The sequence below is a fragment of the Euphorbia lathyris genome, chromosome 2, assembly GCF_963576675.1.
Source record: "Euphorbia lathyris chromosome 2, ddEupLath1.1, whole genome shotgun sequence".
Classification (NCBI taxonomy): Eukaryota; Viridiplantae; Streptophyta; class Magnoliopsida; order Malpighiales; family Euphorbiaceae; genus Euphorbia; species Euphorbia lathyris.
The window spans coordinates 5,242,034-5,265,045 of NC_088911.1; the positions used below are offsets into that span (position 1 = coordinate 5,242,034).

Sequence of the window (23,012 nt, forward strand, 5' to 3'; positions counted from 1 at the left end):
TTCGGTCCAAAGGAGACGGGTCTGGATGGGCCGGACGAGTACTCGAGCCTGTGGAGAGATTTAGTCACGTGTTTGCCACGTTGCAATAAAAAAACAAACAAGATGAACTTTATATATTCATCAAATTTCATCACTTTGTCACATCAATCAATCATAACAATTTATGCAATTTTGATCATTATTCAAATGGTTTGAAAGCAACAATAGGGCTTCTTACAACTCTATGAAAGCTTCTCCATACAATTGAGCCAGAAATTATCTCTCCACTTGATAAAGGTTTAGCCTTTACAACAACCCTAAATCCCTTCTTCTCCAATGGATGAGTAAAGGTAAGAGATTGAGGTTTTACAATGATTTCAAGACCTTTAGGAGCTTTAATAGTCACATTATATACATTAGGAGAAGGACCAACATTTGTCACTATTCTTTGAAAAATCCCTAAACTTGGTTGCTTCTCATTTGAGACTCTAAGTTGCATTGTAGGGTAATTTAGGGCATCGTAGCCGATTCCCGGGATCAAAGACGAGCAATTTATCGATTTTGATCCGACCAATATTGATAGGGATGATCCTGAGTAGCCTTCGTGGCACAGGAATTGAATGTATGACATCTCGTCCATGTCGTAGACTAATCCAGGGTTTCTAGCTCGGGCTGGATTCAGTTGGCCAGCGCCGTAGGCGAATTCTGCATCGGTGTTTGCTCTTCTGCTTATCGGTTTTGCTTCATGATTGTTCAAGGAAATGTTAGGATTAGTTACACAAGTTCACAAGGGGTAAACGTGGTGTACAACATTTGTCCTATTTCACAATTTGGTATACAATCATAGAAAACTGTACAATCTTTTGCTGATTTCTCACTAAAATGTAAAGCCGGTAATTGTGACCGGTTAACGCAAAGTCAATGCCTATATTACCAATTTGACCTTTCTAAAAGTCAAAAGTTGATCTGTCAACGTGAAGTCAAAACGTCACGTCAGTAATTTTGACTTTTAGGGAGGTCAAATTGGTGACGTGATGTTTTAATTTCGCGTTGACCGGTCATAATTACCGGTTGTACAATTTTGTATTCAAAATTGAAGATTATACACCAAAGTGTGAAAAAAGACAAAGGTTGTACACCACATATGTAATTTACCCAGTTAATAAGTTATGTAGATGTAAATATAGTTGCTGAAACAGATGGACCGAACTACAGGGATCACACGTATCGAAAATTACATGTATCGATAAAAAAAAATGTCACTAAAAAAATTTAGTCGGTAATTTTATTGTTACAAAATTTGTGACAAATTTGACTCTAGTAACGAAGTTAGCGACGAATACTTCCGTGAGTTTTGATCCTAAAACAGTAAATTTGTTTCTTACTAAATTTTGTCTATCGACCCTCCGAATATTTGGCTTTGGTTTTGCTATGAAACGGATATGTTGTTTAGTTATATTATCGCAATAACTCCAACAATATGGTTACCTACCTGTCGTTAGAATGGCGGATTTGATAGCTGCTGCTGACCAATTGGGATGGAATGATTTTATATAGGCAGCTACACCAGCTACATGAGGACATGCCATGGAAGTTCCAGACATAAGCGTAAATTTCGAATACAGTGTATCGCCTTTTAGGCCAGTAATCGACTTTAAAGGCGTGTAGGATGCCAAAATATCAATGCCTGGTGCTGCAACATCAGGCTGCAAACATTGTAAAATTGTGCAATGTTAACACTAATGTTCTGTAGGATACAAATTTCGGATATAATGATGAATACTACCTTGAGAAGATGGTTTGATCCCGGATTCGGTCCCCGAGATGAAAATGAAGCAATGAAAGGAGCAGATACTTTTACTTCCTCGGATCTATGTATCGTTGCTGATGCTGATCTGCATCAGTCGGTTCGTCCATATGAATTAATCATCCATAAGATACAAATTTAGCTCTATGGTCATTCTGAGAGAACATATTTAGACTCCGGATATAAAACCATGCAATATTAGCACTAAATTTAGTTACACATGGACGTTAATGAAGCTTAGATGGCAGACATACGAGGTAAATTGCACCAATGGTCATTGAAATTTCGTGTCTGTTTCAAAAAAGTTACTAACCTTCATTTTGTTTCAATAAAGTCATTAAACTTTTAGTTTTATTTCATTAAAGTCATTCTGACCAACCAAAATAGAAAAATTCACTAGAATAATGATACGCTAGCCACGTTGGAAATGTTTTAATTTTACATATGCAATAACAGTCACGTGTGTGTCATGTTACAATAAAAAAAACAGTTTTGGCTGTCTCAACTTAAATAAACAAAAAAATGTCATCATCATAATCATTATTATTATTATTATCGTTATTATTGTCAGGTGACTGCTATGTCATAGGTAAAAGTTAGTCATTTTCAACATGACTACCACGTCATTATTTCCGTCATTTTTTCTGTCTGAATTTGCCGAAAGGATTTTATTAAAATAAAAATGAAAGTTCAATAAAATGAAGTTCACTGACTTTTTCGAAACATACCTCAAACTTCAGCGACCGTCAGTATAACCCCCCCCCCCCCCCCCAAATGGAACCAACTTAACAGAAAATGGACTTCCATAGATCTTTCATCGGTGGAGTCTGGAATAGCTTCTTCTATAAAACGTTAATATGACATTGCGGGTAAATTACATATATGGTGTACAACTTTTGTTTTATTTCACACTTTAGTGTACAACCTTCCATTTTGCACACAAAAGTATACAACCTTTTGATGACGTCCCACTAAAGTGTACAACCGGTAATTATGACTGGTCAACGCGCCACGTCAGCAATTTGACCGCCATAAAAGTCAAAATTGCTGATGTGGTACATTGACTTTGCATTAACCAGCCAATTTTTTACTTTTATGTTGGTCAAATTGTTGACATAAAGCGTTGACTTCACATTGACAAGTCACAATTACCAGTTGTACACTTTAGTGAGAGGTCACCAAAAGGTTGTACACTTTTGTGTGCAAAATTGAAGGTTGTACACCAAAATGTGAAATAGGACAAAGGTTATACACCATGTATGTAATTTACCTGTAATATTGCACGATTTTATACGTGGAGTCTAAATCCGCTATCCGAATTAGTTTGAGAGATTGAAAATGCAAGTATTACTTTGTGGAATGTATATATTTGTTAATGGTATCACCAACACTAGCATTAACCATAGATCCTGGTGTCATGAAGATTTGGGCAGCATCAAGAAATTGTTGACTTTCAACAATGGTTCCAACCCCTCCAATTCCTTTAACAATTGAATCAGAACCCCACACTTGTAGCTCACAGTAAATAAGTTTTCCTTTTACTTTGTTAGGGTCCATTGATCCTTCCAAGCAAAACCTGCAATTAAAGTTAGTGAAACTCGGTGAAAGTGAGCGAAATTCATTGAGAGTGGGTGAAATTGGATGAAAGTGAGTGAAATTGGGTGAAAGTGAGTGAAATTCTAGTTAAATTGGACGTATTTAAAGGTAATAATTTATTTCGGGTCAAATCATTGTGTTAGAAACATAAAAGAGTTTGAAAATTTGCTAGTAAGGCCCCGTCTTGTAGGAAAATATTGTGTTTTGGAAAAAAATTATATGAAAATATTTTTCAGTGTTTGACTACAATAACAGAAAATAGAAAGAAGTGGTAGGTGGCTACTATTCTCAAAAGGGTATGAAAGAATGAAGGCTCTGTTCTTTTTTACGAAAAAAACCGAACAAAACTGAATTCTACTGAAACTGAAATAATAATATAATCCTTTAAAAATAGCAATAATTAAAATAAAAAGCTTATAAAAATAATAATGGTTCTAATAATAAAAAGAAAAAAATAATTATAATTATAATAAGTAATGATAAGTTACTGAACTGGACTGATTGTTGAATTGAATGCTACTGAACTAAACTGAACTGGTTGATACTGAAATTAAGTGATAAAGAACATGGCTGAAGTAGGGTTCCAAAAGGTTAATAAAATGTTTTACTCTTTTAAAAAAAAGTAAAACATTTTTCTCACTTTCTTCATAAAAATTTCTATTGACTAACCCAAAATTTTTCGTTGGCTTATTTTTCTGAGCAAATAAACATTGGAAAATCGGGAAAAAAAAATTCATGCACAATTTTTTCCGGCAATAGAGGTCTAAAAATAGACAAGGGTAAGTTTTGGGATACTTGAAAGTCATTCGGGCTCACTTAAGAAGTTATTAAATTGAAATTAAAGGTTAAAATGGTCCTTAAAGTTGACAGTTAAAATCAATTTAATCCGAATTGAAGCTTGGGTATCAAGTTGGTAAATTTTGAAAATTTGGCTCGAATTTTATAAAGTTTTGGTATTAAAATTGATTGTATCTTGGCCAATTTGTCAAAATTTATCAACCTACGGGTTTAATTAATACATAAACTTCGATTTCGAGTAAACTGATATTGACTATTAGGTTTGAGCATCATTTTGACCCTTAATTCTATTAATTTGATTTAGGTAAAAGAGTAAGTATCCGTGTGGTTACATTTTTCTATTTTCAGAAACTAGCATGGAATTTTCATTCCTGCCAAACAATTAGCCGAGCCGTACATAAAACTCGACAAGTATTAACTATTGCTTCAAGAGTTGCGCCAAAGTGGGAGGTCCTCGTGATGAAAATTCTGCATGAGTCAACTCAGATCTCTGGCTGAAACGACACATAACATCCACATATGTGCAACCTGACATCCACGTGTCACTTATTTTTATGAAAAGAAAAACAAAAATTTAGATTTTTTCATAAAAATAAGCGACATGTGGCTGCCAAATGTCATTTCGGCCAATTCTGATGTATTTTAACCACTGATATCACCGAAGTGATGTAATTGAGATAAAACTCAAAGTTCTGTGGTTTTATTAAGACAAATTGAAATTGAGTGACCATTTTAAAACAATCATGTAAGTTTAGTGACCAAACAATGCATTTAACCCCAAATAAATTAAAGAGCCCTCGAGCATTCAAATGGTTTCGGTGAATAATTTTGATTTTCAGAAATAATATGTCTCATCTTTCATCAACGGATGTAAAATTAGTCGGATTACGTAAATATTATAATAATTTTCTTTCCGTATATTAAACTTGTTTTATCAATACCCGACCAGATTAGATTACCTTGCATCAATTTTGCTTTCAGAATTCTTAGCTGCATCAGCTCCACTAATTAAAGGGTATAATTTCTGCTTTGGCTCGAATGTATTCACCCCTACTCCCTGCATACAAATAACTAAATCAATACGATAATCGTGCTACGTTATTTACATAATTCACGTGATTATATATAATATAAATGAAATAAAAATGGCATTGGTTTAATATATCGATAGCCCCTCTACTTATCCACATTATCCGGTTGGCTTCTTGAAATTTGGAGATGTATTATTATCCCTCTGAACTTGCTTAGAATAATTTATTATCTTCCTGAATTTGCTTAAAATGGTTTATTGTACCCGCAAAGTGATGCTAATGATGTATTACCTTCTGAACTTATTTAACGTGAAACATGTTTTAAATTATCCAAATCTTTTATTATTATGCTAGGTGGAACGGGGCTAATGAAACATTTTAAGTAAGTTTAGGAGACTAATGAGGGGTTAAATGCACTATTGGTCACTGAACTTAAATGGTTGTCTCAAATCACTCAACTTCAATTTATCTCAATAAAACCACTGAACTTTGAGTTTTGTCTCAATCAGGTTACTCCGGTGACTTCAGTGATTAAAAAAGCATCGGAATAATGACATGGATGACACGCCAGCATGAGTCTACTTAGAGCTCTGGCCGAAACAACATGTGGCATCCACGTATGCACCACCTAGCTGTCAAATGTCAGTTATTTTTATGAAAAAATTTCATAAAAATAACTGACACATGGCTTCCATGTGTCGTTTCGATCAAATATCTAAGTTTACTCATACGGACGTGTCAGCCATGTTATCATTCTGATGTCTTTTAAGCATTGAAATCTTTAGAGTGGTCTAATTGAGACAAAACTCTAAGCTGAGTCATTTTATTGAGATAAATTGAAGTTGGGTGACCATTTTAAGACTACCATATAAATTAAGTGACCAATGATGCATTTAACCCGACTAATGAGACATTTCCAAAGTTTAAAGGTCAATCAGATAATCTGAACAAGTACATTGGGCGTCTGATGTGTTACACCCATAATAATTGTGTCGAACACGTCATTTCAAGCGGATTGTTTCTGTAAAACGTGTTGTTATGTCAAAAATTAATAGAAATGAAATTTACTATTAAAGACATCAAGAGCCCCTAATACTTATCCATGTGAATATATATGATATAAATGTAATAGAAATAATAATGGATTAATCTTATAATTGTCCATATTATCCAACTGGCCCCTTAAATTTTGGAGATGTCTCGTTAAATTTGTTTAAAGTGACTTATTGAACTCCTGAAGTTGTTATAACGATCTATTAGCCGTTAACTAGCTTAAAGTGATACATTTTTAACTTGTCCAGATCTCTCCTTGTTATACGGACTAATCAAACGTTTTAAGCAAGCACACAGAGCTAATTAGACATTTTCGAAGTTCAAGAAACCAGTAGGATAATTTGAACAAGTACATATGTATTAAGTCAAAACTTAATACATAGGGCTCCTTGAACTTTATCTAAAAATCTGATTGACTTCCTAAACTCACAAAGTATCTCGTCAGCCTCCCTAAACTTATTTAAAGTAATATATTAGTTACGTGAATTTGTATAAAAGCGATTTATTGACTCTCTGAACTTGTTTACAGTGATCTAATATCTCCGTGAACTTGCTTAAAATGATATACATTTTGATTTTTCTAAATTCTATTTTTGCTTTGTCATGTTGACTTAGAGAGTTAATCATATCTCTTTAAGAAAGTTCAGGTGGCCATCGCCGACATTTTGTAAATTTAAGTCATGGCCTAATACATCTGTTGCCCCCTATACTTGGTCCAAAACATCAACTGCCCTTTGAACTTTTAAAAGTTTCAAATGACATCCTATTTTTATCCAATTGCATTCAACAACCCTCATTCTTGTCAAATTGCATTCAATAACCTTAAAACTTCAATTACCTCTTGAAAATTCAAAAGTTTCTAATTATTTATCTATTTGACATTTTCTTTTGACACATGATGATCACTTTGACACATAGCGGGAATGTTCTGCATCCAATAAATTATATTGAGGAATATTGAATTATTTAATACAATTGGACAAAAATCGGAGATCATTTAGAACTTTTAAAATTTCAAGGAGACATTTAAAGTTTTAGACTAAGTACACGAGGCAACCGATATATTAGACGTTAGGTGGCCAATCAATTTTTTAACCAAGTTCGGGACTGTGTGAAACAAATTAGCTATATAAATTGGGTTAAATGCATTATCGGTCACTGAATTTTCATGATTGTCTCAAAATGGTTAGTCAACTTCAATTTGTCTTAACAAAATAATAAAGTCACTCTAGCAACTTCAAAAGCAAAAAGACACCAAAAATATGACGCTTCCATATTAGTACTAGTCAACTTATACCGCTACCAAAACGACATGTGACTACCACCTAGCCAACAGAAACCACACATGGCTTCCACCTAGCTGCCACGTGTCAGCTAGGTGTCAACAACGTGTCATCTAGATAGTACTCACGTGTCGTTTCGATCAGCGGTGAAAGTTGACTACTGCTGATGTGGAAACCACGTTATATTTTCAGTGTTTTTTTGCTTTTTAAGTCGCCAAAGTGATTTTATCGAGACAAAATTCAAAGTTTAATGATTTTAATGAGACAGCTTGAAGTTGAGTGACCATTTTAAAACAACCATGAAAGCTCAGTAACTGTGATTGGTGATGCATTTAACCCCACAAGAATAGGGATTAAATGCACCGTTGATCACTGAATTTTCATGATTGTCTCAAAATAGTCATTCAACTTTCAATTTATCTCAACTTTGAATTTTGTCTCAATAAAGTTACTCTGACGACTTCAAAAGCAAAAAGACACTGAAAATATAACGTGACTTCCACGTCAGCGGTAGTCAACTTTCACCACTGGCCGAAACGCCACCTAGCTAACCGAAACCACACGTAGTTGCCACCTAGCTGACACGTGTCACATTGGTGGCAACAACATGTCAGCTAGGTGGCAATCACGTGTCGTTCCAGTTAGCGTTGAAAGTTGACTATTGCTTATGTGGAAACCACGTCATATTTTTTGTGTCTTTTTTCTCTTGAAGTCATCGGAGTGACTTTACTGAGACAAAATTCAAAGTTGAATGATTTTATTGAGACAAATTGAAGTTGAGTGACCATTTTAAGACAACCATGAAAGTTCATCCAACTTTGAATTTTATCTTAATAAAACCATCCAACTTTGAATTTTGTCTCAATAAAGTCACTCCGACGACTACAAAAGAAAAAAGACAACGAAAATATAATGTGACTTCTACATCAGCACTAGTTAACTTTCATCACTGACCAAAACGACACGTGACTACCACCTAGCTAACCGAAACCACACATGAATGCCACCTAGCTGACGCATGTCAGCTAGATGGCAACAACGTGTCATCTAGGTAGCAGTCACGTGTCGTTTTAGTCAGCAGTGATAGTCAACTATTGCTGATGTGGAAACCACGTCATATTTTCGGTGTCTTTTTGCTCTTGAAGTCGTCAGAGTGACTTTATTGAGACAAGATTCAAAGTTGAATGGTTTTATTGAGATAAATTAAAGTTGAGTGATCATTTTGACGAAAGTTCAGTCAACAACCATCCATTAACCCAAAAAGAGAGTGGATTAAAAAACTCACAGAAATAGTCATGCCATTCCCAAACTCAATCCTACTTTGAAACTGCCTATCAATTCCACTAGCAGCCACAGTGACTAACCAAGGTGCATGGTTAGCCACACTACCAAAAGATGGTCCATCATTCCCAGCAGAAGCCACAGTCAAAACCCCTTTTCTCATAGCATGAAATGACCCTATGGCTAATGTATCTGTCACATAATCAGAAGCAAGTCCTCCAATTGAAACTGAAATAACATCAACACCATCATGTATTGCTGCTTCAAATGCAGCCAGTATGTCCATATCTGAACAACCTGAGCTAGCCCAACATACTTTGTACATTGCTACTCTTGCTGACGGGACTGCTCCTCGTGCCGCGCCTTTCGCTAGCCCGAATAGACTTGCTTCTGCTACTTCTTTGCCTGCTAAGGTTGATGATGTGTGTGTTCCATGTCCGTCTGTGTCTATTGGGGATAAGATGTCGTTTGGGTCTGGGTTTCCGTCTAGTTTGAAGTATCTTGCTCCTACAAGTTTGCTTTAAAATGGAGATTTTACGTTAGGAATTGGATCCGCCGTTGATTATAACAAGTTTTATATGTAGAACTCTGTGTTGCACGGAAACGGAAAACTAAAATAGATAATGGAAGACGTTAATTTTAAAAAATGTAGCTACGAAACCATGATGGAAATGGAAATGAAACGCGGAAACGCTAATTAAGAAGAGCAGAGGTTGGAGATATATTAAAGGGATAAGGTACTAAAATAGGCCTATGGTTTTTAGGAAGTATCAATTTAGGCTCCACGTATAAAATAGTACCAATATATGTCTAACGTTTAAAAAATGTACCAATTAGACCTCGATAACGGATTGGACACGTCATTGATATTATTCTGTTAAGTTCTGATTTCTCCTTTTATGTACAATTGACATAACTTAACAGAGTAATATCAATGACGTGTCTCGTTCCGTTATCGAGGCCTAAATTGGTATCATTTTTTAAACTTTAAGCTTATATTGGTGCTATTTTGTACGTGGAGCCTAAATTGATATTTCTCTAAAAACCATAGACCTATTTTGGTACATTATCCCTATATTAAACCCAAAAAAAAGCATATCCTTTACCCAAGTAACACTCAAAAGCTTACATATGCTCATGGTTGTCAAAACTGACCTATTATAGAATCGGAAAAGGAAAAAGGTTAAGGGTTAAATTTAATCGGATCCAATCGAGGTTTTAAAAATACCTTAAAAATAATAGTTTTATTTGCATTTGATATCTAAATAGTAAAAATGATAACAATATTAATAGAAAATGGTGATAAAAATATTTTTTAGTATCAATTCATCAGATTATAATTATATATCAAATTAATAAATTCAATATTGCAAATTAAAAATATATATATATAATTTAAAAAATATAACTTTTTAAATAAATTATTATTATTATTATTGTTAATATTTTTACCTTTAGATATTAAATGTAAAGGTGTCTTCTATACTTACTTTGTTTTTAACAAAGTAAGATTTACTTTCTACCATTGGATGAGCTTACTTTATTAAAGTTTATCACCATCTAATGGTAGAAAAAACAAAGTAAGGCTTATTTTATTAAAAACAAAGTAAGCATAGCCTAAACGCTTTGTTTTTTCTGGTTTTATGACCGGTCCAGTTTTAACAACCATATTTCTAACCTCAACCGAACCGATCGGTTCCGATCAAACCGGTCGATCAAGTTCTAACAACTGTGCATATACTAGACCTTTTCATAGGTGGGTTGGGCCCATTAAAATTTCGCCTAAAAATACCCAATCCAAACCCTTTGCTAATTTAGATATATTTGGGTTTAAAAAATCAAACTCCAAACCCAACTCAAATATACCCACTTAAAAATCCTTTTCTTTAATAATAAAAACAAAATTAATATTAATACGCGGGTTCAAACCTAAACGATCCGTCTAGGTTTATAAATCCCAAGTACAGTCTAGAAATAGATAGGCTTAAACTAGACCGGCCTAATGTCGATATTGGTTTTTCTTGTTCAAACCCGATTCATTGGACACGGTTCTTGACAGACAGGACAGATATTTGAACCTATGAACATATACATATCATAAAAACACAAACTTAAAAACTCTTTCCATAAATAAATAAATAATCATTGTTTATATAAGCCTGAAAATATAGGTCTTGTTTGGCAAATAGTTGTTAACTGATTACGTTATTTGTTAGCTGATTTGACTAACTGATTTAACTAGTTTTTTTTTTTAATTAGAACATGGAAGGCCAGGGATGGATTAGGCAGACATCCCAACTAGTTGGCACCCCTGCCCGCTACAAAGAACCTGGTTCAACTGATTTAACTAGTTGATTGTATAAACTTGTTTGGTAAAATTTAGCTGATTGCTAATAACTGTTTGTATAAAATGACAAATAAGGGTATGGTAAAACCTTCATTTGGGGTTAAAGGATAGTAATTAGGGGTAAAAAATTCCATCAAAAGAGATGGAGCAATAAACTAATTGAAAAAACTCATAAAACTAGTTTTTTCAAAATTAGGTTTTTGGATCCAATAAGCTCTTTTAAAACTCGCTGCACCAAACATCGCTATTAGAGGTTTGAGTAGTTAAAACCTCTAAAGTAGCTCAAATCTCTACTTTTACTTCAAAAAGCTCTTTACCAAATAGTATTTTTAAGAATTTCAGAAAGCAATATTGAATTAGAATTTTTTTAAATAGAAGAATACAAAGAGGTAAAGATTGTTACTTGTTGCATCCTGAGAAATTAGCAAAGTGATGGCAAGTGCCTTTCCATTTCTTAGGGGGAGGACCGAACCCATCATCGTCGAAGCTTTCAGACTGCGGAGTGATCCCTGTTAATAATAGATATCAAATTATGGTACGTTAGGAAGTAGATCGGTGTTGATTATAATAAGCTTAATATGCGAAACAAAAAATTAGACATGCAATCGCATGGTTGAAACGTGATGAGAAGCACATAATTCATTATTAGCCAACAAATTAATACAATCATAATGAAATCGTTTAATCGTTTGAAATCGAGAATTCATTCCGATTTTCTTCAATTAGTCCCTCTAGATGCTTTTTAGCCTCCTATGCAATTTTTAGCTGTTAGGGGATCCTTCTATACCGTATGGATGTCGCGCAAGCGACAATGAACGAAATCGTTTATTATTATTATTGCACTATTATAGTTCATTTTTTAATATCGTCATATGGTTATTCGTGAAATGTGTTTATTATTTTTATATGTTTTGGTTTAATTGCGTTATCTACTTGTTTTCATGATATGGTTTAAGATTTTAAAGACATTGTTTCCAGGATCGATTCTGAGAATTTATAGACCTTACGCAAAATAAGAGATAAGAGCCACTTAAAAAAAATGTGCATAAAAATTAAAATATATTGTATTTCATTAAGAATTTTATGGTACGTATTATTACGTTCACCAAAAACTTATGTTTTACTCTAAAATCATAAAATTTTTCACAAATTGTTTAAATTAACTCTCGGCCTATATTTAAAAAATTAATTGGAGATTTTTTAAATCTAAAATATCAATTATTCAAATCCTTTAAAGCTTAAATGACATTAATATATGTATAAAAATATTTTTACTCCATATATATATAAAAGAAAAAAAAAATTAGACCACCTCTAGGCCTAGATTTAAGGTCGACCCCAATTGTAAATATTTTATTTTATTTATTTGAGTTATTTTAATATATTGTTGTTGAAATATTGATAATTGTATATTTTTAAATATATATTACAAATATTTTTTTTTATATTACAAATATATTTATTTTTTTTATATTAAATCATTTTGTATTACTAAAGATAGTTTAATACCTATTTTAATTGTTTCATATAACAATTTGTTTATTAAATAAAAAAAAATAGAAATACAAATCTGATTAATCCCCGATTAATTATCGAGAGTCACATTTGCCCAACTAGAATCTAGCGTTTTTTTACGACCTTGCAATTTTTACCTCTTTTCTAACTCTCAAATCTCATGAATCTAGTTACACCTTAAAGCTAACACGTATACATATCTTAAAGAGCAGAACTTCAAAAACTTTGGATGCAAATAGATCTGTCCACGAGTCTGTGTCTCTTGGGCCGGGTTTGGATAATAAAAATTGATCATAGGTAAAGCCTGTCTATTTTTTTAGCAGGCTTGGGATTGATAAAAATAGCACGGACCAGTTCAGTCTGGTCCGCCTATTAATATTAATTATTAATTTATATATTTATATATTAAATATTTAATTTTAAGTATAAATTTTATTTTTTATAATTACAAATTATGTATATATTTTTAGGTGGGTTTATATGGGTTGGGTTTAGAATTTGATTTTAAGTCCGAATCCAAACCGGCCCGAGCCCGTCTATATTAATAATGGGCTACGCTTGGACTGAGCATTTACATGAAACCCCAGTAAACTCGACTCATGGACAGGTCTAGATGCAAATAAATAAGCAAACAACCTTGTTTATATAGTTCTAAAATTAAGGTTAAATGCATCATCAGTCACTTGATTTTTATAGTTGTCTAAAAATGGTCACTGAACTTCAATTTGTCTCAATAAAAACATTCAAATTTAAATTTTATCTCTATTAAGTCACTTGAGCAAAACACACACTGGAAAAGTGACGTGATTACCATATCAGCAGTAGTCGACTTTCATCGCTAACCAAAATGAGACGTGATTGTCACCTAACTAACATGTGTCGTTTTGGTTAGTTAGGTAGTAGACACATGTCATTTCGGTCAGCTCTGAAAGTTGACTAATGCTGATGTGATAGCCACGTCACTTTTTTTTGTGTCTTTTTTCTCTTAAAATTGTCGGAGTGATTTAATTCAGACAAAATTTAAAGTTCAATAATTTTATTGAGACAAATTGAAGTTGAATGATTATTTTGAGATAACCATGAAAATTCAGTGAACAACGATGCATTTAACCCTCTAAAATTATAATCGTTTTCACTTAAATAAGTAAGTTAATACAATAATAATAAAAAAAAGGATTGAATAAGAAATTAAGATAATGATACCAGTATCTAGTAGGCCAACAATTATGTTTTTCTCCATTTTGACATGTCTTTTTGCAGCCTTAGGAAGTCCAATAAAATCCCATGATTTTGTTGTGTGAAGCTTGTGATACCTATTTGGGAATACAGAAAGTACTTCTTCCATCCCTGCCAACAAAACAAAAATTGATTAAATGCTAATTAGGGGTGATATCCGCTACAAATTTGAAAATTTCCGGAATTGTATTGAAATTCGATGAATTTACAAATTAAGTGTTTGGAATTGTATTGAAAAAGGGAGCTCTGATTGGATTGGATTGAATTGAATTTTTCGGTACAATTCAATCCGGGGATTTGGATATTCGGTTCTAATACAATTAGAACAGTTATTCGGATATTTATTATTGATCACAAATTATAACATACATTTCTTTTAATTAATAAAATCATCCAAATATTATAATTACACAATATTTAAATTGTTATTGTTTATAATTTATTCGTGTATAAAAATTTCGATTTTTTTGGTTCAATATAGTTCGGTTTTCGTTCAAGAAATTGGCATAGATAATAGGTTTAATACATTTCTAACTCCTTGTACTTATTCAAAAAAAAAAAAAAAATCAACTGCTCCTTATATTTTTAAAGTATCATATTTACACTTGGATTTGTTTAAAATGATCATATTTACACTTGGATTTGTTTAAAATGTCCTGTCCTATTAATCCCCTAAAATACACGTGGCACAGTAAGGATAGATTTTGAAAAGGTTGAACCTTAATTTATCAGTTTAAGCTTGTTGTATTGTACACGCTTCAAGCTCAAAGTGTATTCGCCAAGGTTATCAAACCTGGACCGGTCCGGCCGGTCCAACCCGGTTCGACCAAAACCGGTCACAATTTCAGGCCGGAGGTGGTCCGATTGTTAAATCCTTGAAAACCGTTCAGACCCGCTCAAACCGGCCGGTTCAACCATAAACCAGTTGACTCAGTATCGGTTAAGCGGTTTGGTCCGGTTTGCTTTTAGACATGTTTACTTAAAAAAATATATATAAATTTTGATAAAGGTAGGATTCGAACCTTGGACCTTTGGTCTATAAACTCTAATACTTACCACTACACTACCATTTCACTTATATCTGTTATTAACTATTTAAGAATAAATAATAATGTTATAACGTAAATAATTAAAATATGATTTAGTATTATTTTTTTCTATTTAGATAAATATCATTAAAAAATTATTATATTTTCTCAATATTAATACAATTTAATTAGCATTTAGATTTTAAATATATACAAATAAATTTTAAAAATCTAACAAATTTAAATTTAAGTTAAATTATAAAATACATATCCTATTAGCATATTTACATGTTAGTTATTAATTTTAAAAGTATATATTTTCTTTAATTTTTATATTTATTTGTCATGTTAAATTTATTAATTTGATATCATGTTTTGATACTAAATAAATGTTATTATATTAGTATAATTTTTATGAATATAGTTGATATTATACTATATTATAAGATTAAATATGAATAAAAATATAATTTGCACATGATTTTTGAATATCGGTTGAACCTCGGTTGGATCCCGGTTAAATCTCAAACCCTTGACCCTTTATCTTTTCCGGTTGTTTGACCGGTCCGGTTTTAATAACCATGGTATTTGCGTACATGATGAGATGATAATAATAAAAGTTAGTTTTGACTTTTGTGTATCAGTTTAAATTTTTGAATCAAATGACTTTTTGATAAATATTAATAAATATATAAAAGTGTACCTAATGAGAATCAATTCTACAATTCGATTTGATCCTAAAAAAAAATCAAAGTTCAATCAAATTTTGTATCTTTTTATTTGGGCATTTCTCCGATTCAAGAATCTCTAGAACTCCATAATCAGCCTAAGTGCTAACAATAATTATATATATTCGGGTTTCTTACATGAAAATCACATATGTTAAGAATATTATTGTTTTATTAATATTGGAGATTTAATTATTTTTTATCAAAAAATATGAGTTTTTATTTTGCAAATGTCAAGTAATTAGTTTAAATTATAAACTGGCGGTGAGAAAATATAGGGAAATGGCTTGTAACTGCCATAGTATTTCTAGAGTGATATAATTCAAAAAAGCCATTAACAAAATTGTAGATTTTTTTTTTAAATTTGAAGTTCCATGTAAATTTCCCTATATATTCATGAGTTAGATCAAGTCTAACCGGACTTGATAAGCCCATCACGGTCTGCACTATTTTCACATCTACTCGGGCCAGGCCGGGCTAGGTTAGGCTAAGAAAACTAATCTTCAAGTCTAGCTCAGCCCGACTCATTCAATTAATATATTTCTACTAAAAAACAACAGCTATGAACAATAATAAAATGCATCAAACTAAATTTAGTCGATTTATGAACGGACCGATAAATATGCATATCCAAACCCAACGCATAAAGACCCGCCTTAGGCGAACCAAACAAGTTTCGGGAGGGAATGCGGTAAGCTACACCTATACACATGATCTTTGAAATTCCTACGGGTGAATAGATTCACGAACATGTCCAAGAAAGTTTAGGGGCCTTGAGCACCCATTGATCGTTGAAAAATGCTAAAAAGTCTAAATAAACTGTGACACGGGGTATTACTTTTTCTTTATGTAAAAACACTAAAAAAAATATCAATTTAACATCCATAAATCACGATAAACGCAAGAAACGAAGAGAAAACTGAGTATACCTGATAACTTGTTGGCTTCAGATTGAGATAGCTTAGCTGCAAATGCATTAAAGCTCTTTGTGTAGCTATAAACTATGGAGTCCTTAGCATCATTTTCACTATTATAAGAAAAGAAATTAACAAAGATTAATTTGCATATGTAGTTTAGATCCTTTTTGTTTATCGAAAAATATTGTGCAAAAAAATATTTTACTGATTTTTCGGTATTTGTTTAGGCAAGTCAAAAGAAAAATTTATGAAAAATGTGAGTTGTTGGAACCCTGCTATATTTTTCCTTACCTTTTTTAAAACAATAGTCATCCACCACTTCTTTCCGTTTTCTGGTGTTATATCCAAAATACTGAAAAATATTTTGTTTTCCAACATAAAAGAATTCCTTATCCAAATTTTTAAAAAACACAATATTTTTCGACAAACAAACCGGGATTAAAAAGGAAAGAAAAGAAGATTAAATTGCACGTACTGTTACTTTAGTTTCGATCATGTTTCAATAAGTTCACGAAAATTCATTTTGTTTCAGTAAAATAACGCACTTTTGCATTTTATTCAATGGTTTCGGGTAAAGGCCTCACCGTAAATAGTCACTAGGACTTTTCAAAACTCTAAGCATATGTACTAGTCAGTATTTCCCGTGAGAATTTAGTGTGAAAATGTTTAAAGTGACTCTGTTGGTATAAAATGCAAAATAAATTATTTTATGGGATATGGATCAAATTTGACCCTATTTTTTTTCTCAAATGTAGATTTAGCCCTAGCGTATAAAATGGTCTAGACTTAACCAAACGTTTCCAAGCAATATCAATTTTAGTCATATATTATCAAAAATTGGAAAAGGCTGATTTGTCTGTTATTTAACTATAACATTAGACATTCCAAACATCAATTATGTCTAAGATTTTTAATATGTTATTAACAAACTTACAAAAAACCCAAGACTATCATATATATGTTAATCATAATTTTTTTTTTGTCAAAGCGTCTAAAATCTGTAATGTATTTGAACCAACAAAAAATGTACGACACTAATTCAGTTTATCGATAAACTTGTTTGAAACATCTGATGTGACAGTTAAATGACAGTCAACCCAGCCTTTTTTTTAATTTCAATAAGGTAGAGCTAAAATTGATCTTGTTTGGAAACTTTAGGTTAAATTTGCATCATTTCGTATATTAAGACTAAATTTATAATTCTTTTATATATTAGAGTCAAATTTGATTTTTATCCATTATTTTATTAATATAAAATCAACTTTTGTGATTGATAGAGAAGTGAACCTGCCTTACAGATGCTAAGATATCAACATGCATTTGAACTGCAGATAGATGGTCCTTTATTGAATCATCTCCAAGAAAAACTATGTAAAAATCCTGTTCAATCAATAAAAATCAGCTTGAATAGTCACAAAAATATCATATAATAATAAAAAAGGATGTAGATTGCATCACACAAGCGACGGATCCAGGTTTTACTAACAGTCAGAAGCGGATTTAGGGGTCATGAGCATATATTGATTACCGGAAAACATTAAAATTTTATGGAAACTGTACGGGATTTTATTTATTTTTTTATGTAAAAACGCCCAAAAAAAATAACACATATAAATCATGAGAGACCACTATAAGTACTTCTGAATCCATCAGTGCTGACAGTCTTATAGGATGAGAATTTCTACAGTGGACTGGGTGCAATGGACCCAACCAATTAAAAAAAGAGAATCATGCTATCTCATTAGGAGATAATTGGTGTAAGGAAAAAAATGTGCACAATTGCCACGTTTCTATTTGTAAGATCCAATGGACCGGGACCATAATAGAATTTCTCCTTACAGGAGATGTTTGATTTTTTTTTGTGATTTATGAATGCTAAATTGATAGTTTTTAAATACTTTTATAGAAAAATTGCACTTTGTGCATAGCTTTCATAGCATTTTCCGGATACCAGTGGGTGTTTAACACTCCAACCTAGGGGTGAGCATGATCCGGTTCGGTCCAAAAATCGAATCAAACCGAATTGGATCGAACTAAATTACCCCTATTTTTTAGGACCAAACCAACCCAAATTATAATTTGGTTTGGTCAGGATCAAACCAAATTATTTCGGTCCGGTTCGGTTTGGTTCATATTTGGACCAAACAAAGTACTAAAGACTTATAACTACGTGTGACTTTACTAACCAAATAATTATAGAAAGACAATAATCATATAATTAGTTTTTCTTTTGTATATATAATTAGTTGAGAGAGAAAAAACATGTTTAAGTGTTTTTTCCTTTCTATATATAATTAGTTAATTAATTTAAAACCTTAAAACGAAAAGTAGTATATATAGTATTTCAGTTTGGTTTTATTCGGTTTTGGACCGGACCAAACCGAACCGAACCGAAAACCAAACTAGTTTAAAAATTAGGACCAAACCAAACCGAAATATAATTCGGTCCGATTTGGTCCGGTTTTTTCGGTCTTTGGATTCTCGGTTCGGTTATGCTCACCCCCCCTCCCCCCCCACAACCCCTTTAAAGAGTCATGAAAATAATCGTATAATAAAGAGGATGTAGATTGGGTTACAAAGTGACCAATCCAGAATTCACTGATAGTCAATGATGGATTCAGTGGAGTTTGAGCATTCACCGGTCGTCGAAAAACACCAAAATTTCTATAGAAATTGTGTACGAGGCTTTAATTTTTATATAAAAAGGCTAAAAAAAAAATATCATTTTAGCATCGAGAGACCACCACAAACACCTATATCAGTGAATCCTGAATCTGTAACTACTGACAGTCTGACAGGAGTTTTTTCTTTATGATCCAGTGCTCAATTAATATTTTTAAGTACTTTTACAAAAAAGAAAAAAGCTCTTCAAGCATAACTTTTATAGCATTTTTCGGCGATAAGTGAGTGCTCAACCCCCAATAGGGATGAGTCCAGTGGGCTTTTAGCACTCATAAATCACGATAAGCCCCCTCCCTCTCAATGAATTCTGGATCCATCACTGCCCCAACCTTTTTAGATCCGTTACCGGGGTTAGAATTCTACCTTATTATCAGCATCTTCAGTTGCAGAAACCAGCCCTGTAAAGATCAAATTCAAGAGTATAAGAGGGATAAATTTCTGCCTGAACATGCTTGCTTTTATTTCATAAAACAGATGTTCATTGTTATATATATATATATATATATATATATATATATATATATATAGGAAACGTACACTTTTCATGTGAAGTTGTTGGTTGATGATGATAAGGTTTATGGGTTAGAAACCTTAAAAGATAACAAAAAAACCCAAAAAAAAAAGAGTAGTTGTTCCTTTCATGGATATTGCTTTTACTTGGTAACAAAAAAATTAATTGCTAGGATATTACTTCTAAGCAAAATCTTACAATTTGTCAATTTTTATGAGAATTGAGTAAATAGATTAATAGTATCTCTTGGTTTAAATAAAGGGTTAATTATAAGTAGATGTCGTGTGGTTTTTCCGATTTGCATATGAATATCTGTGGTATTTTTTTTGCAAACGTAATACTTTGGTTTAAAATTTTGCATTTGGATTCACGTTGTCAGAATTTGGCTGATAACGATCCCAAAAATGAAAAATTTTAAAAGTTAGATGATATTTTAAGCAACTTTTTAAGTTTAATGATTTTGAAAAACAACTTTTGAAGGTAGTGTTTTTTTATGAGAAAGAAAGTTAATATTTAAAGAGAGAAACTCAAAAAATGATGATTTTGAAAAATTAAAAATATTCTTCCATAGTACATATGATATTAAACAACTTTAATTCTTGAAAAAATTTCATTTTGAGATCGTTATCGGCTAAATTCTGACAACGTGAATCCAAATGCAAAATTTTGCAAACCACAGGGTTGAGTTTCCAAAAAAAAAAAATCTTATATATACATGTTATCATCTGAATGGTATAAAACTATTTTTTTATCTACAATTAAGCTACATTGAGTCGTTTTGAACAAAATTAGAGAAATTTATCGCTTATCATATACTAATCAAGTTGGATTTTGTAATTAAATATAAATTCAATGAGTTAATTAACCACTCTGAATCTTAATTTGTCAAAAATAGGGGACCAAAACTATCCATAATAGGATAGTTCAACGACGGAAAGTAGAAACCATTCATAATAGGGGTGGTTCCGGTGACCGAGAGGGCTTGAACCCTCCAGATCCCCTTGTCTCTACCCATGGGTATAAGACGAATATAGGCTCAACAAAATTGCCCATGAAGGATATGGGAATACCCTCTAGATTACCCGGTCCTGGATTCTTTATATAAAAATATATTAATAGTTTTAGACGTAGGAAGTGAGATTCGAAACCACAAGTCATGCATTAATAGTTTGTAGATGAATTATTTACAGATTGTTTATTAAATTTATGTTTTTGTTAAATTTATAATATTTTTTTATTTTATGTATTGATTTTTAATGAATAGGGATAATTGAGATTCATGAAATATACATGTTAAGATAATAGAATAAGTACATATAATGAAAGAATAAATAGGTAAAGATTTGGGATTAGAGTGGCACTATAAAAGGGTACCCTACCTGTTGTCATCCCTATCCACTTATGCCTTTGTTGCGTAACTAAACCGAGTGGTAAGAAGTTGAATATCTGGTTGTCAGGTTTGAGATTCGATTTCTTACTCCGTCAAAAATTAGACCTTATTAGTAGGTGTTATCTTGTTACCTGATCTGGCTTACGTGTCAAAGCCGCGGATCCAACGTCCTAATGAACCTACAAACAGTATGCAGGTCAGATGGGGCCAGAGTTCGGAAAACCCGCTCCGATACCTAAGTCAGTTTGTGATTTAGGACCGAATCAGAGAGTGAGAATTCTAAACTGGAGAGGTCATTTATTCAAGGAGTGTGTGAGCTTTATTTTTACTATATTGTCTGTTGACTCTATTTGTGTGTGGCCTATGGTCATCTGGGGTATTTGTGTTGAAACACCTTTCCACATGATTTTGATTTGACAAAATTATTTAAGTAAAATTAAATATATTCTAAACACACTAAGTTTAAATGCTTTGATTTATTACACTAATGTGTTTGTTCAATGTTGAGTTAAATTGTTTATAAGACATAAAGACTAAAAGGCTTAAAGCCCAATACGGAAGTTAAAGCCCAAGTCAAACAGATCAAGACTACTCGGCCCGCGTGTGCAAAACGCTGCCGTTATGTACAAAACGCAGCTCAGTGAAAGAAGGATCGAGAAGACCTTCGTTGAACAACTTCGAAACTAAGCTGCTGAGTTGTATCGACAAAGAGTACAAGACAGCAGCTGAGTAAGAACAACTTCCAGACAAAGTATTTCTACTTTGGGTAAAGTTCAGAAGACACAGAAAGCTGTCTAGTTGACCTTACCATAAATGGAGAGACATTCTACCGGACTGACTAAAAGCTGCTCAGTACTGACCGAAGACAGAAGATACTTGAATCTGATTGGCCAAGAGCACTGAGCAGGACTGAGTGACAACGACAGGAAGCCGTTTCCCTCCAACGGTTATTTAAAAATTCGAAATGACTGATGCCTCAGACGTCTCTATAAATAGGGCCTTTCAGTTGCTTCATTCTATGCAGATCATCATCAAGCCATTACGCTGACCAAAATTCTACTCGAAGTTCTGTGAGAAAAAGCAAAGCAAATACTTACACCAAATTCTATATCTTTCGTGTAAAAGTCTAGAGTGATTATTCAATCATCTAAGGTGTCTTAGCAATTGTTGTTTAGGACAAATCTTTATCATTTCTAGAGATTAGAAATGAGAGGCTGAGTACTCGGTTATAGTACTCAGCGAGAGATTAGGAGTGAGTAGAGGTATAGAGGAAGGTACTCTTGTTATACTCAGCTTCTAAGTTGTAAAAGGTTTGATGCTCTACCGTTAAAGAGCTCAGTAGAGAATTCGAAAGCTCGGAACGTGTTTCGGGGACAGGACGTAGGCTTAGAGGCCGAACCTGGATAAATCTACTGAGTAACATCTTTCTAACCTTAAACTCCTTAATATATATATTGCTTGCTTAAACAAAACTGACCAAGTAAAGAGGTCACGCTGAGTTGTGTGTATTGAGTATCTGAGTTCAGGAATAGACTCAAGTGTTATCTCCTGACTCAAAGAAAGAAGCTGACTTAGTCACCAGTTGAATAAGCTAGTGTCTTAATTTACTCAGCGCGTTGTGTAATCCTTTTTCAAAGAAAAAGAAGTCAGCCTTAACGTACTAAAATTTTAAATAGTTCCTATCCCCCCCCCCCTTGGAACTAACTTGTTACGTTATAAGGGACCAACAAGTGGTATCAGAGCTTAAAAGCTCACTATGAAAGGTTTAACTACCTTGAGCTCATCCCCACTATGGCTGAAAACAGTACTCGGTCAGACAACTCAGATCTT

At 32.7% G+C, this 23,012-nt stretch overlaps 1 protein-coding gene across 1 annotated transcript; it reads right to left on the reverse strand.

The window, feature by feature from the left end:
- Positions 1–135: 135 nt before the first annotated feature.
- LOC136220326 (subtilisin-like protease SBT4.14) lies at positions 136–19,731 on the reverse strand. The gene is made up of 11 exons (XM_066008136.1): positions 19,645–19,731; positions 17,891–17,979; positions 16,612–16,709; positions 13,894–14,037; positions 11,579–11,684; positions 8,833–9,346; positions 5,140–5,237; positions 3,138–3,362; positions 1,766–1,874; positions 1,472–1,685; positions 136–720 (listed from the first exon to the last, which is right to left on the reverse strand). The coding sequence occupies exons 1-11, from the start codon at positions 19,729–19,731 to the stop codon at positions 179–181; spliced, it is 2,226 nt and encodes a 741-aa protein (XP_065864208.1). The 3' UTR covers positions 136–178.
- Between the last annotated feature and the right edge of the window lie 3,281 nt (positions 19,732–23,012).